At 38.4% G+C, this 15,211-nt stretch overlaps 1 protein-coding gene across 5 annotated transcripts in view; it reads left to right on the top strand.

Annotated features, from left to right (window-relative positions):
• The window catches only part of LOC142351806 (uncharacterized), a 98,696-nt gene that overhangs the window by 22,341 nt on the left and 61,144 nt on the right, over positions 1 to 15,211 (top strand). For all 5 annotated transcript variants that reach the window (XM_075403999.1, XM_075403998.1, XM_075404002.1 and 2 more), the window contains exon 3: positions 11,934 to 12,226. In XM_075403999.1, the coding sequence (XP_075260114.1) occupies positions 11,934 to 12,226 (293 nt within the window). The remainder of the gene's footprint in view (positions 1 to 11,933; positions 12,227 to 15,211) is intronic.

Here is a 15,211-nt window from a genome sequence, read left to right as displayed (position 1 = left end):
GAATGTGACGACCCATAACTTGCGTTATGAGCCTAAACACTAGAAACCATTACTTGTGTAATAGCGTCAGGCAACAGGAGGAAAGTAATTTGATTTCAAGCATATGTTTTGAAATCTATACCACAAGAATGAAAGTATATATCTCAAAGGAATTCCAACCGGAATGTGACAACCCATAACTTGCGTTATGAGCCTAAGCACTAGAAACCATTACTTGTGCAATAGCTTCAGGCAACAGGAGGAAATTAGTTTGATTTTAAGCATATGTTTTGAAATTTATACCACATGAATGAAAATACATATCTCAAAGAAATTCAAATTGAATGTGACGACCCACAACATGCGTTATGAGTCTAAACATTCGAAACCATTACTTGTGTAATAGCTTCAGGCAACTAGAAGAAAGTTATTAGATTTAATGCAAGTAGTTTAAAATTTATACTTCAAGATTTAACATATATCCCAAAGGGATTCAAACCGGAATGTGACGACCCATAACTTGCGTTATGAGCCTAAACACTAGAAACCATTACTTGTGTAATAGCTTCAGGCAACAGGAGGAAAGTAATTTGATTTTAAGCATATGATTTGAAATTTATACAAGAATGAAAATATATATTTCAAAGAAATTCAAATTGAATGTGACGACCCACAACTTGCGTTATGAGTCTAAACATTCGAAACCATTACTTGTGTAATAGCTTCAGGCAACTAGAAGAAAGTTATTAGATTTCGGGCAAATGGTTTAAAATTTATACTTCAAGATCTAACATATATCCCAAAGAGATTCAAACCGGAATGTGACCACCCATAACTTGCGTTATGAGCCTAAACACTAGAAACCATTACTTGTGTAATAGCGTCAGGCAACAGGAGGAAAGTAATTTGATTTCAAGCATATGTTTTGAAATCTATACCACAAGAATGAAAGTATATATCTCAAAGGAATTCCAACCGGAATGTGACAACCCATAACTTGCGTTATGAGCCTAAGCACTAGAAACCATTACTTGTGCAATAGCTTCAGGCAACAGGAGGAAATTAGTTTGATTTTAAGCATATGTTTTGAAATTTATACCACAAGAATGAAAATACATATCTCAAAGAAATTCAAATTGAATGTGACGACTCACAACATGCGTTATGAGTCTAAACATTCGAAACCATTACTTGTGTAATAGCTTCAGGCAACTAGAAGAAAGTTATTAGATTTCGGGCAAATAGTTTAAAATTTATACTTCAAGATCTAACATATATCCCAAAGGGATTCAAACCGGAATGTGACGACCCATAACTTGCGTTATGAGCCTAAACACTAGAAACCAGTACTTGTGTAATAGCTTCAGGCAACAGGAGGAAAGTAATTTGATTTTAAGCATATGATTTGAAATTTATACAAGAATGAAAATATATATTTCAAAGAAATTCAAATTGAATGTGACGACCCACAACTTGCGTTATGAGTCTAAACATTCGAAACCATTACTTGTGTAATAGCTTCAGGCAACTAGAAGAAAGTTATTAGATTTAATGCAAGTAGTTTAAAATTTACACTTCAAGATTTAACATATATCCCAAAGAGATTCAAACCGGAATGTGACGACCCATAACTTGCGTTATGAGCCTAAACACTAGAAACCATTACTTGTGTAATAGCTTCAGGCAACAGGAGGAAAGTAATTGGATTTCGAGCATATGTTTTGAAATTTATACCACAAGAATGAAAATATAGATCTCAAAGAAATTCCAATTGAATGTGACGACCCATAACTTGCGTTATGAATCTAAACATACGAAACCATTACTTGTGTAATAGCTTCAAGCAACAAAAAACAAGCCAATTAAAATTTTGGGCAACTTTTTTTTACTTTTGTAACTCGTTAATTATAACTCAAGAACTTTGAAATACTTTTGAGGACAGAATCTAACATTTACAATTTAATTAACATTCCGAAAACAGACTAAGAATGATCAACTGCATTGCAAAGTTTCATCGCAAAACACTCTCCAGCTATTGAAACACAGAACACTTTGGATAAAGAGTCTACATTAATCAGATCTTCACGCTCAGTTTTTCTGATTAAATAAAAGAAACCTGTCACAGGGCTCACTTCTTGCACAACATCAAATTCAGCAACACTGGCAAAAATCGTCCTATCAGAAGCCGCATTTGGAAGTATTATAAAATAAAGAATTTGTCCAAAATACTCGACATTTTTCCTTTTATAACGAACAAAGCTGTTGCATTTTCCAGAAAAATGTGCACGAGAATAAGCAGGGGAGTCGAAATAAATTTTATTTACCAATAGACGATTCAGAAATGTTGCCTCTGGATATAGAAGACGACCCATTTTCAAACTTTCCGTTTCCAGCATGAACGCTGAAAAGTCTGATTTATTAAAATTTTCTTGGCCAAGCAGTTGTCTGACCAATCCGCCGAAAACACGCTCCTCAGACTTATTATGAAGATCAAGCAAACGCTGTCTTTGTAAGAAACGTCGACAAACAACTTCGCATTCGTGATGCGATCCTGTGAATACTTCGCCTAAAATCCTATTCGCAGATTCAAAACTCATCGCCGAGAAAGAAAAAAGCGGCCCAAATCTGCGAACTTGCGTAGGTAGATGGCGAAGGGAGTGGACATTGATGGTTTCTACTCGTTCATTTCCATCAAAAATATCAACCACGCTAGAGCAAAACTGATTCAATAGACGTTCAGCAACTACAACATCTTCTTCTTTACTGGATTCAAGCAACAACCGAACGCCAAACACAAAACTTAATAAATTGTCATACAAAAATTTGGGAATTCGTTTCCAAAAAACTACGGGACTCAGATAAAACAACCAGTTGAAAAATTCATTGGCTTTAAATTGGTTTATTTCATCAAGCGATCGGATTTTGCGAGAATAGGTAATGAGTTCTCGTGGGCAAGTTAGAGAAGGAACCAAATCGTTAATTTCTTTTCGGTAAGTTGGGGCCATCTTTTTCAGCAAATGCTTTAACAATTCTGGAAACACTCCCACCAAAATGCAATGCATATAATCTATGGGCGCTGTTAGCGGAAGACCAGACACGATATCGCTAAAAGCGCTCTGGCCTTTTACACCAAAACAGGATGCAGATGAGGTTGCTGACCTGAGCTCTGCAGCTTCTACGTACCGGCTATGCAAAGTTGTCTCTCGAATTGATCCCGACTGATTATAGGGATAATACGCATGTGCTCTTCTTATAGTTATTCCTTCAGCGGTACAAAAATGGCATCCAAAGTACCCATTGAACTGCACCATGTTTAAAACATGGGGTTTGGCAACCAAATCGGTCACCAGAAGTCTAACTTTGAAAGATGTTGTTATCTTCGGAAAATCCGGGGTAGAAATTTCGATTGGGGAAAAAAGTTCAGCTCTTAATCGAGGAACGATCTCATTCCAGTTTGGAGCACCAGAACCAACAAAGAGACAGGACAAAACAATGTTTTTGCGAGACATGCGCAAAATTGGTGGCATATCAGAGCATTGAAGCCAAACAGGCCACAACTCTTTTTTGTACGTGGACTTCTTAATATTAACACCGTCTGTTGACATCAGAAGATTCAGTTCTAGTGTGCTCTTTTGAATGCAAGCGATAGGTGCTATACTCGGATTTAGGTCTTGTTTCACGTTTTCTCTCCTGAACTGCGAATAATAAAAAATTTGTCGTAAATTTCGTTGAACAATTTTTTTTAACTGATTGCGAAAGTTGAGGATAATTACGTTGCCGTTCAAACTATTCAGACTTGCCCTTGTCTGATTCGATAGATCTCGCTTCATTTGTCGCACCAGCGAATGGCCAGAAGGCAAACAATTATCCGTTGGAAGAAGAGCTTGCGTAACAGAGTACAAAGCTATCGAGGCTTCGTCCGATAGAGAGAAACGGGAACTGAACAAGTCCAGGAGAGCAGTAGCCTGCTGCACGGTAACAGTACTGATAGGAAAGAGCGGAGTTCCTCCTGCAGACTCAGTTGCGTCTATCGGTTGGGGACTTTCGGGTTTTTCTTGTATTGTCGATAACGAACAATCAAAGGATCGATAACAAAGAGGAGAAGAAGCTCTGGGAAATTTATTGACAATCGATCCAACTTCAGAGACCACTTCTAGATCAGCTGACAGACTTTCATCCGGGCTATCATCCACATGCGGCTCCAAGTTACCAGATGATTCAAGAACCTCTAGAGGAGAGCTTCTGTGAGTTATTACATATCGACTTTGAGAAACTGCAGCAGACGAGTCACCCGAAAGATCACTAGGAGGCACCTCGGTTATTCGGTTGTACATTTCCACTAGCTCCCTCTGACTCAACCTTTTTTTCTTAGGTTTGACAGGAGCTATAGATAGCAATTTATTCTCTTCGGCCACAGACTCCTGTACAAAATCTCTGACAAATTCACTAAGAAAACCTGCTAAAACCATCAACACCTTCTCTTCTAATTCTTCACAAGTCTGACATTTGCAGGAATTTTGTTCGAAGAAATCGGGCCCATATTTGACTAAAATCTCAGAATTACTTGATATTCGTTTCTTTGTTCTCAACTGCACAACACCCGGGACGCTAGAGTAGTCGTACTCGCAATTAGGGTTACAGTCTGAATTGACAAATCGAACTGGCCCCACCAGCAAGAGAGTTTCTCCAGTTCTTTCCGAGCACATGACGGACCAATCAGTAACTCCATTCGGAATCGGTCTCACAAAACCCACAGGACCCTTAATTACCGCTGATGGTTTCAAATCCTCCGATCCAACGTATAGCAGACGATAGCCGTTGTGTTTATCGAGATCAATTTTAAATTTTGGCACTAAGTTTGCATAGGAGGAGCAAACCGTTTCGTACGTTTCGCGCCACAATTTTGTCGTCGCAACAAGGTGATCGAATCGCCTTTCTGACAGAGGTCTCACTATACATTCAGCGCTCCGATAGCAGTTTTCAACTTTACGCTTGACGGCATAGAGATCACTTTGGCTGAGCATGGCCCAGTCAACTTGTTTCGATAGCATTGAACTGAAACTACGTATCTTTTTTCAACAAAAGAAAAATGACTGAAGCAGCGTATAGGATAAAAACTAAGCATGAGAAAGAACATAATTCTTCAATTACTACTGATATTGAGCTGTGTGGCGGGGTAAAGTTGTCGAGATGGAGCTACCGGGTTCGGGAGGGCTGTACAGGAGGTACGTTTTTGAAAAACAAAAGTAAAACTTCATTAAAACGAACCTAAGAGCCGTACTTTTAGAAAAAAAAATTTCTCCCTTTTCCAAAATTAGTCTGCATGGTTTCATGATTTGACACCCCTCCCCGCTGTTCAAAATTTAATCATCAATAACTATTTGGAAACAGTCAAACGGTTCAGTGAAAATCTGCATAGAAAAGACCGACAGAAATAAAACTATTGCTACAAACTTCGAGAGATTAAAAACACCCAAGCAAACACTTCACTAATAGGGAACAAATGCTGATAGCTGTTGAAATAGTTAAAATTGAGCATAGCAACGAGGAAAGGAACAAACAAAATTATTAATTTTTAACTTTTGAACAACAAAATCTGTTTAGAAGATAAGCATAAATATACAGTCCAAAATTGATATTCAAGAATTGCAATCTGTTGATTCTCAGAAAAGTCTTGATAAATTAGTCCTCAACTATAGGAACGCATTAACTAGATAAACCAGCACATGGAAAATAGGAGTGCTTGAGAGAAAGAAGACATGTGAAGAGCTTAAGAAGGAAAGAAAAAATTGAGTTCAGAAAGCAAGCAGTCCTTGGTTTCACAAATTCTAATTCTCATTTTGCGGATCGATATTTTCTTGTAGAGGTTGTTCATTTCCCTCAACAGGTGTCTCAACATTGCCAAAACTTCTACGTTCGTTTGACTTTAGCTCATTGGCCCGGTTGTTGTAGCTGACTTTTGCGTGCTCGTACATAGCCAGCCAATTTTCGCTGTACTTGAGTCTGAAGAGTTCTATAACAGAAAACAAGAATGGTCCATTCACAGCATACTTTTGCGCCAGAAAACGTGGAGATAGCAAAATACAAATTAACACTGAGACCAGAGAACCGTCAAATCTTTGCAACTCAAAACTCAAAACGTCTCCAGAAAATTCTAACGCATCTTTACCCTTCATTTGATTTTTTCGAACTGGACTGTAGTCCCTTCGTGCAGGTGCACCACTTCTTGGATTAGCCTTCGGCGACAGCATTAAGTTCTTTTGTTCATCAAGCGTCCACAACTTATTCGCTGCCTGCCACATTATTGAGGCCGCTGACTTGCCGGTGATGGTCGCTAGATCGAACTCTTTGTTCGGTCCTTTGGACACAAGCAGTGAGGGTTGTGATCCCTCTTCAACTTGCCTTGGCTGTGGCAGCAGGAGACCAAAACGGGCAATCTGCTGATTCTGAAGAAAACAATCGGACATCGTTTTTATGAACCACCGACAAGGAAAACCACTTTTCAAGAAAACCGAATATTTAAAAGAAACAATTCAAAAAAATTTCCAAGTGCAAGATCTCTACAAACTGACCATTATCTTAAGCTGATTTGCATGGTTCTGCAGCTCATTGTAATTTCTATTAGCAAGTGAGCTGATTGATGCTTTCAGGTCCTTCACCGCATTGTTCAAGTCAGCGACGGTGTCCCGCAATTCCGACTGGACCGTGACACTATAATTCACTGCTTCCAGCAGCTTTCTGTAAAGTTCATTTCCCTCTAGACCCTCTGTTGACACGTTGGTCTTACGAGACTTGCGGGGAATCCCTGGTGTTGATGTCTTAAGGGAACTGTAGCAGGGTTGGCTGTTGGTCTAAAGAAGGGCTTTCCTTAATAGCAGCATAAATTAGAAAACAAAAATCTGAGGGCGAACACTTTTACCTGTCGAACAATAGAGACTGGCTCTACCTCCTCCTCTTCATCTATCATCAGATCATTGTCACCCAAAACTCTTTGGAGATCTTCATCGCCGAGATCAGGCATTGAGGTGTGAACAGCATTACTCAAATCAGGGTTCAAAATTGTTGTGTTGTTTGCGTCGCTCGACAAACACTGACTGAAGTTCAGTCTTTTAGAAACCAAGGAGTGCGCAGAGGAAGGGCCCGGTATCAATTGGTTGCGTGGGTCCAGTGCTGTAAAGTTAGGGTCAGTACTGAGCTGGAACGAAAGCTCATCACTTGCCTGACTATCGTTTCTTTGGGATATTAGATATTTTTGCTCCTCGTCATCACAAAATCCCTTGTGGCCGACAGCGTTGACGAGAGCTGACCATATATAGGAGCCTGTTTTGGGGTTCTTTTTGACGTCTCGGACATCAATTGTGTCTCCAGCCTTTAAAAAACGGAAACCTTCTATATATATAACATATATTGACAAATTACAGAAAACAAATCAAGGCATTATTTTCAAAAAAGTTCATATATGAAGTAACCTGCCTTGATTTTTACCCGCTGCTCGTTGTTCAGCCCCAATGCATTACTGAAGTTGCAATTTACAACTAAGGTTGACTTGTTCTCGAACTTTAAGAACCAGAAGCGATTTTTCATGAAGGCTAGGTTCCGGTCATCAACGGCTTTTGCAACTTCTTTATCTTTCTGGCTCAACCCTCTTGTGTTACGCAGATGGGGCCCTGATCCCTAGAAAACAGCTGGTAGATAGAATCCACAATCGTTTCAGCTTCGACACTTCGGTAAAAACTGATAAAAAACTTTCAAAATTTGACCTAATCATAATTTTTCGAGTAACGCTGTCAGAAAACCTAAAAATTTTCCTCATGTTATAGTATCAATCGCAGCGAGACCTCACTAATTAGAGCGGTCTCAAAATTATCGCAAACCGTATATGTAGCTGCCTATTTCGACAACTCAATCACAAAGGAGTGAGGAAGGTATAATGGTAAAAACCCGACAAAAAAATACAGTTGCCGTATGGTCCATTGTTAATAATTCAGATTACCGGAAAATAGTCGCGATAGACACTTGTGGCCTTCCATTAAACAACTAAAACATGAGATAGACAGATTGACCACCAGTCCTTCAATAGACCACAACAATTTTGAGTCAGAGTCGGAGTGTCATTTTTACGAGACACTTACGCTCCATAAGGAAAATGCCCTGAAAAAACTTGAAGCATGATGGGCTCATATGGCACGAAAATCTCATCACAGAAGTATTTCACAAGGATCAGCAAATGCATTTTGTCAAAGTCGGGGGTGATTTACAACGGAATAAGAATAGATCCGAAAAGTCATATGCATGTACCACCTGGATTGAGCACCAGGTATGTACCTGATACTCGATCGCTAAGAACTTTTCGAAATCGGGCTCAAATTAGACGGGACTAGAAACGTTAGTTAGCAGACAGGATAAGCTAACCCATGTTAAAAAAGCAGCTTCCTACGTGCTCTCAAAAAAAGTTATTAGAGAACGAGCGTCAGGCCTACCTCATTTTTCGGGGGTACGGTACTTGAAATCCAGAATTCTGACCAAAGTATAAATCGCATCGGGACGGGACATAGCTCATTCAATTGCCCGTAAAATAAGCTTTAAAACTATATATATGACATTGTATTTGGACCAGTATTTCGCGAATTATAGACCAGGGAGCTATGAGTCCCCCGACATTAGGACCGATAATAATAAAAATAATAATAATAATATAGACTTTAGAGTAAACCCAGGGGTTCTTTAGACCCATATCAATTCAATCAGTCACAGTTTGAGTAGTTTTCTGTACAGAACAAGTACCAATAGGACATCCACATCTGATATGCCAAGTGCAAGAAGTCAGTTCGTTGTAGTATTCCAGAAAATATTCCCAGTAGATGTCTGATAGTCGGGTTTTCAGAGTTTCTGTGTCGTGAAATAAGTCAATACTGGTACTAAGCAGGTTTTGCAAGGGTTGATGCCCTATACCAAAAGTCCGCCTTTTCCCGAGTCTTGAGATTTTCATTTGCATTAATTTTGAGAGTTTTAGTAGACGACCTGGGGTACAAATATGAGGTACAAAATATAAAAAGGACCGTGTACACCATCCGGCAACGATGGATGTGGATCGGAACATAAGGGACAATGAGTAGCACTTAGCCGGATGCTGCACTTGAAGCTGTCCCCTGCAGACAGTGTAAAGACGGCCCAGTCACAAAAATAAATGCGATCTAGTACTCATCGAAAGAATCCAAAAAAGTGCGACGAAATGGATAATAGGTTCTTCTCTCACATATAAGGAGCGTTTAATCAAACTGAAAATTCTACCTCTGTCTTTTTACTTCGAACTTCACAGCTTATTACTACTATGTGATCTCATAAACAATAAATACAACATTGCCATAGAAAAGTTTATACATTTCAACAACAATAAGCGGACGAGACAAGGCGCGAAATGTGAAATCAAACTTACGAAAAAACGATTATTCAAAAGCGACGAAAATTTCTGGTCGAGAACAGCCTATCTCTATAATATTGTCAACAAACAAACAGACCTTACCGACAACAAAAATATAAAATATCGGATCAGCGACATTTATTGGAAATTCTTTTTTAGAAGTTTTAACGAAATTGACATGTGCACTTGGAGAATTTGCTGCCTGTGCAAAAACTGTAACCCCATTTCGAAAATATCTCATTTATAACGATCAACAAGGGTGCTTCAACCCGTGCATTGCAGAAGCCTGAACTACTACTACTACTACTACTATAGGTCCGGAACGAGCATTAGGACCTATGAGGTACCTCATGCTCGTTCGCTAATAACTTTTTGAAATCGAAATCAGATTTGACCGGAGTAGTAACGCTAGTTAGCACACATAATAAGCTAACTCATATTAAAAAATGAGCTTCCTAGGTGCACTGAAAAAAAAGTTATTAGAGTACGAGCACCAGGCCTACCTCATTTTTCGGGGTACGGTACTTGAAATCCAGAATTCTGACTAAAGTATGAATCGGATCGGGACGGGACATAGCTCATTCAATTGCCCGTGAAATAAGCTTTAAAACTATATATATAACATTGTATTTGGACCAGTATTTCGCGAATTAAAGACCAGGGAGCTATGTGTCCCCCGACATTAGGACCCATGAGGTACCTCATGCTCGTTCGCTAATAACTTCTTGAAATCGATATCAAATTTGACCGGAGTAGTAACGCTAGTTAGCACACATTATAAGCTAACTCATATTAAAAAATGAGCTTCCTAGGTGCCCTCAAAAAAAGTTATTAGAGTACGAGCACCAGGTACACCTCACTTTTCGGGGGTACGGTATTTGAAATCCAGAATTCTGACTAAAGTATGAATCGGATCGGGACGGGACATGACTCATTCAATTGCCCGTGAAATAAACTTTAAAACTATATATATAACATCGTATTTGGACCAGTATTTCGCGAATTAAAGACCAGGGAGCTATGGGTCCCCCGACATTAGGACCTATGAGGTACCTCATGCTCGTTCGCTAATAACTTCTTGAAATCGAAATCAAATTTGACCGGAGTAGTAACGCTAGTTAGCACACATTATAAGCTATTTCATATTAAAAAATGAGCCTCCTAGGTGCACTCAAAAAAAAGTTATTAGAGTACGAGCACCAGGTACACCTCACTTTCCGGGGGTACGGTACTTGAAATCCAGAATTCTGACCAAAGTACGAATCGGATCGGGACGGGACATAGCTCATTCAATTGCCCGTGAAATAAGCTTTAAAACTATATATATGACATCTAATTTGGACCAGTATTTCGCGATTTAAAGACCAGGGAGCTATGACCCCCCGACCACAATTTTATAACTCAATTCGCTTATAACCCATATTATAACCTATATTATAACCTATATTATAACCGGGTTATAAGCAGTGATATAAACAGTGATATAAAGAGTTATAGTTGGCTAATTATAACTAGTTTTACTAGCACTAACAGAGGGCAAAATTGGCTCTTGAGTAAGTTTATATTGTGGGACATCTCTCGGCCCTTGTTCGGGCAGATTTGTAGGACTTTGCGCCATAATAGGGTCCACTGGGTGCAGCACCACGGGACCTCGGGCTATCATGGGAACCCTCACAGTAGCACCCCTTTTGACAATTTTGCCTCGGTTAAAGTTCGACATTTGGCTGATCTGAAAAGTACATAAATTTGGTGATTTCGGCTATTTTAGGGGCTGAAACGGCTGAAAAATGGCTCAAAACGGCCCAAAACACCTGAAAAACCCTCAATGGACCCTCCCGGGGGGCTAATAATCACCCAATAATCAATTTGGTATGCCCCGGCATCATTTTCTAGCACCCCGGGAAAGTGGCCAAAAAGTAATGCCAAAATCGTGGCACGTTGCGAAATTTTTTTGAATTCGAAAATTTCACTCGAATTTTTTTGAAAAGTTTGGTTTGACTTGGGAATCAACTTGCAAGTGTTACCCAAGTCTTGGCCAAGACTTGTCAGACTTGTAAGACTTTTTTAAGACTTGCCCAGTACTGGAAAACGAAATAAGACTTGGATTTAGACTTGCCTAGTACTGATATAGACTTGGAGTTCGGTACGGGATGCCTCTTAAAATGATACCCTAGGTCTGCTATGCATAAATAATGCCATGATTGTTTACACGCAGTGTGCAGTCAATTATTAATATTTAATTCGTGCATTTTGAAAGCTTTCTAACATGGGGATGGAAATGCTTCGATTTTTCCGATTTTATGTTAATTGTTAGCCAAAGACGTTTTATTTTTTAAACATGTGTCAAAGCTAAGCATATTTTCATATGATTAGTTAATATTACCGTATGATTACAGTGCAGTTGTAACACCACCTAAACTTTTTAACCTATTTTGACCGGCTAATTTTTTTTTTTCAAATGTAATATTGAATCCGTCTTTGTTCGAGTGCTGAGCAGATATTTCCGAAACTTAAATTGTAACTGTTTTTTCAGTGGAATTATCAACCCTAAACAACTTATCAGCACCCTCCCATTCTTTCGCCCAACATTCCGCAACCCTTTCGAACAGCAGCGAACGAAACATGGCGAGAGTTGAACCGCAGGTGCAGATCAGAACGAGAAGTATAGAGCAAAGCGCGGTTGTCAACAAGTGGATATCAAACAGCGAAGGACAATTTGGAGGTGATAACATTGCTGGTGATAATGGAGTGGGTGAGAAGAAGACCAAATCGCTGCAGGGAATCGGTTCTGAACCGGTGAATGGTGTGAACCATACCGCGGAAGAGGTACGCATATTTTCAGGTTTCACTAACTTCAGCAACAGAAGGCCAGCTACCTATTCTGGACTGAAGTTAGCCTTCCCTAATAATTTGTCTGCTACTATTGAAAGTCATCTACCTTCTGAAAGTGATCAACACTCCAGTGAATCACAGAACGATGTCATTCTTTCGATAGCCGCGATAATTAAGATCTCAAGTATCGGTTTTCCTGTTTTATGTTTTGCCATTAGTGTTTGTCGGCAGCAAAACTCGCTGATCTCAGAATTTGCATTGTTCAGAATTGATGAGTGATCAGCATTGTCATTGTGTCATGATGATATGAAAACGAGATGAGGCCTTTTCTTAATTTCATTCTGAAATAGTAGAACTTACACTTTGTTTTTTTCCTCAGATGTATAGATGAATTTGGGTATTTTAGTAAATAAGTTTATTGTGTTTTGTCATCAACTATGGATAGTACTTTTCCCAACTCTCCATGATATGGTGGTTAAAAATTTTATACAAGCCCTACTTTTTTAGCCGATTTTCTCCGATCGATATCTTCTGAGGCGAGATTCAAAAGCGATATGACTGGAAAGCCGTTGAGAAACTGAATGCAATGTCGAAAAGACATTTTTTATTCCTCGAGTAAAAATGAAGCTAAAATTTGACACATTCCTTTGCAGTCAGATGGCTCAAATTTTTCCAAATTTTTTAAATAGTTCAAATTTTTGTAATTGTTCAAGATAATTATCGAAATTTTTCTATGGTTTGCGTGAAAAAAAAACTTGAATACTGCAAGAATGCGGAATTTTCTTTCGATGAAATTTATAAGCTCTTTTTTATTTACAAGAACAGTTGGTGGTAGTGAGTATTAAAAAAATAATTAACGAAAAATTCCTGCGCTAAAAGTGGTCGGTAAACTCGGGGTAGTCAACTCCTGTATACATATGAATATTAGCTGTTCTTAATCATGAATGAGGATCATGTACAAAGTGTAGACAAATTAAGACGAATGAGGGAAGTTATATAAGTGTTGATTTTAAGTCTTAATCGAATTTGTAAGGGTATTTAAGACTAGTGCGCTTTTCCTAGTTCAGTTCCAAGGGCGCTAAGTACAGGATCTCGGTGCATGAAAAGAGCTACGCCAGAAAGTAGGATGGTGTGACGCAAAAACGCCAAGCAAATTTCCCCTGATGAATGACTCTTAATATGATTTTTTTGTCTCTGATTCTTGCTACCAAAGTGCATGGCTTTCGACACTGACCGACCAGCTACTGCAGGGCAAAAGAAGATCAATGAACGAAAAGTCGACTTCGCGGGTTCAATCGTTTTTTTGTAGGTCATTTTTGATGGTCTCGTGATTTTTATGAATAAAGTATGTTTTTAGGGCAGCTTTTATCAACCGATCATACACTTTCACATCTGAAGAAATTTTTCTGAATCGTAAATGAAAAAGACTATTTTTTGACATCTTACTGAGCATCGTCATCAATTGTGGTACTTCTATGTGCAAAGGTTTTCTCTGGCTGAATCTGAAAACAGGGCTCATTTTGCACTGAGTTAGTTGGCAAATGATTCCCGTATTTTGTTGTTATTGATGTTGCTATAGCTGGCCTTTGGGCAAAGTAGAGCATGGGCTACATTGAATGTTTACCACATATACAGGTTGATTGCATTTTTTACAGGGTCCCAACTGCGTCTGAGGGCAATTGCATCTCAAATCTTCCTTTTTCAAATGAAAATTTTAATTTGTGTTCTAGGGTAAGAGAGAAAGCATCTTTATGTCAATAGGTATTTTCAAGCTTATTAATAGCCGCCCTCATCTTCTCAGCCGGCTATTATAGCGCTCCTATTACATTTCAAAGAATTTGAATTCTATTGGGGCGCTGTTTTTTTATGATGTGTTCACACATTTTTCAATGACTTTGATCTTTCAAAACGGGGTAAACAGGTAAAGACCAGCGGGCATTAAGTTTCATTAGAGGCCCAAAGTAGGCTTTAGTAGTCCTTCAAGTGGTTAGAGTTGTGCAGCCGCTGGGATGGCCTTAATTTAAGGTTAAAAGGTCTTTTTTAGGAGTTTTTGGGCTCAAAATTGTGCAATTTTTTTCATGTTTTTGTGATTTTTTTGAGTTTTTAGTTTGATTAGTCTTAGGTTGAAGTTTTTAAAATTTGATGAAGGCATTTTGCGAGCCAAAATTAATTGTTATGACGATTTTATGAGCTATATGTTTGGTACTACAAACACGCAAAATGATACTAATTTTTGCAAATTTTTTAAAAAGTTTTTTAAAAAGTTTTTCCAGGTTCGGGGACAGGGAGTCTCCTTTAAGGTTTGATAATAGGGCACTGCATGGTTTCTAGTAACAATCGATTGGTTTTCAACGTTTTAATGTCTCGAATTCTAGCATTTTTTTTGATAAAATCCAATTTTTTTAAGGTTTCCTAAAATTTTTGTCAATTTTTGATATTTGTCCATTCTCAAGTGCCAGAAAACCTATTCCACGCTTTGATAAAAAGTTACTGATTGCTTTTTAGTTTCAATGGATTTGTTTTTAACAATTTAACCTTTCGAATTTCAAAAGTTTTTTGATAATTTGCAATTTTTTTAAAGTTTTTTCAAAACATTCGTCTTTTATTCAATTTTTCTTGCCTCAATTGTCAGGTAGCTTCATCTAGGGTTTGATAGTATGATATGTTATCAAATAGTTGCTAGGGGGCATTTGAATGGGTTTCAACATTTTAATAGAACGAATTTCTTTTCGAAATTTGAAATTTTCTCTAAAAAGTTTTGCCTAACAATTTTTCAAGGCTTAGAATTGGGTTACTGGATAGCCTCTAGAGACACAGAAATGATTCTGAAGATATTAAAATCACAATGTTCAGCAACATTTCATTAAAATTTTCAATTGATTTCATTTTTATAGCTGCGAAGCTGTAAGCTGAGCGTAGCTATATTGCGGTGCTCTTGGTTTTTTTTGTTTCGTCGTCTGACGCTCTTTTTTCGTTTTA

This window comes from Convolutriloba macropyga, chromosome 13 (assembly GCF_964194025.1).
Source record: "Convolutriloba macropyga chromosome 13, txConMacr16.3, whole genome shotgun sequence".
Lineage (NCBI taxonomy): Eukaryota > Metazoa > Xenacoelomorpha > Acoela > Convolutidae > Convolutriloba > Convolutriloba macropyga.
The sequence above is the reverse complement of the archived record's forward strand: the minus strand, read 5'-3'. Positions and strand labels throughout refer to the sequence as shown.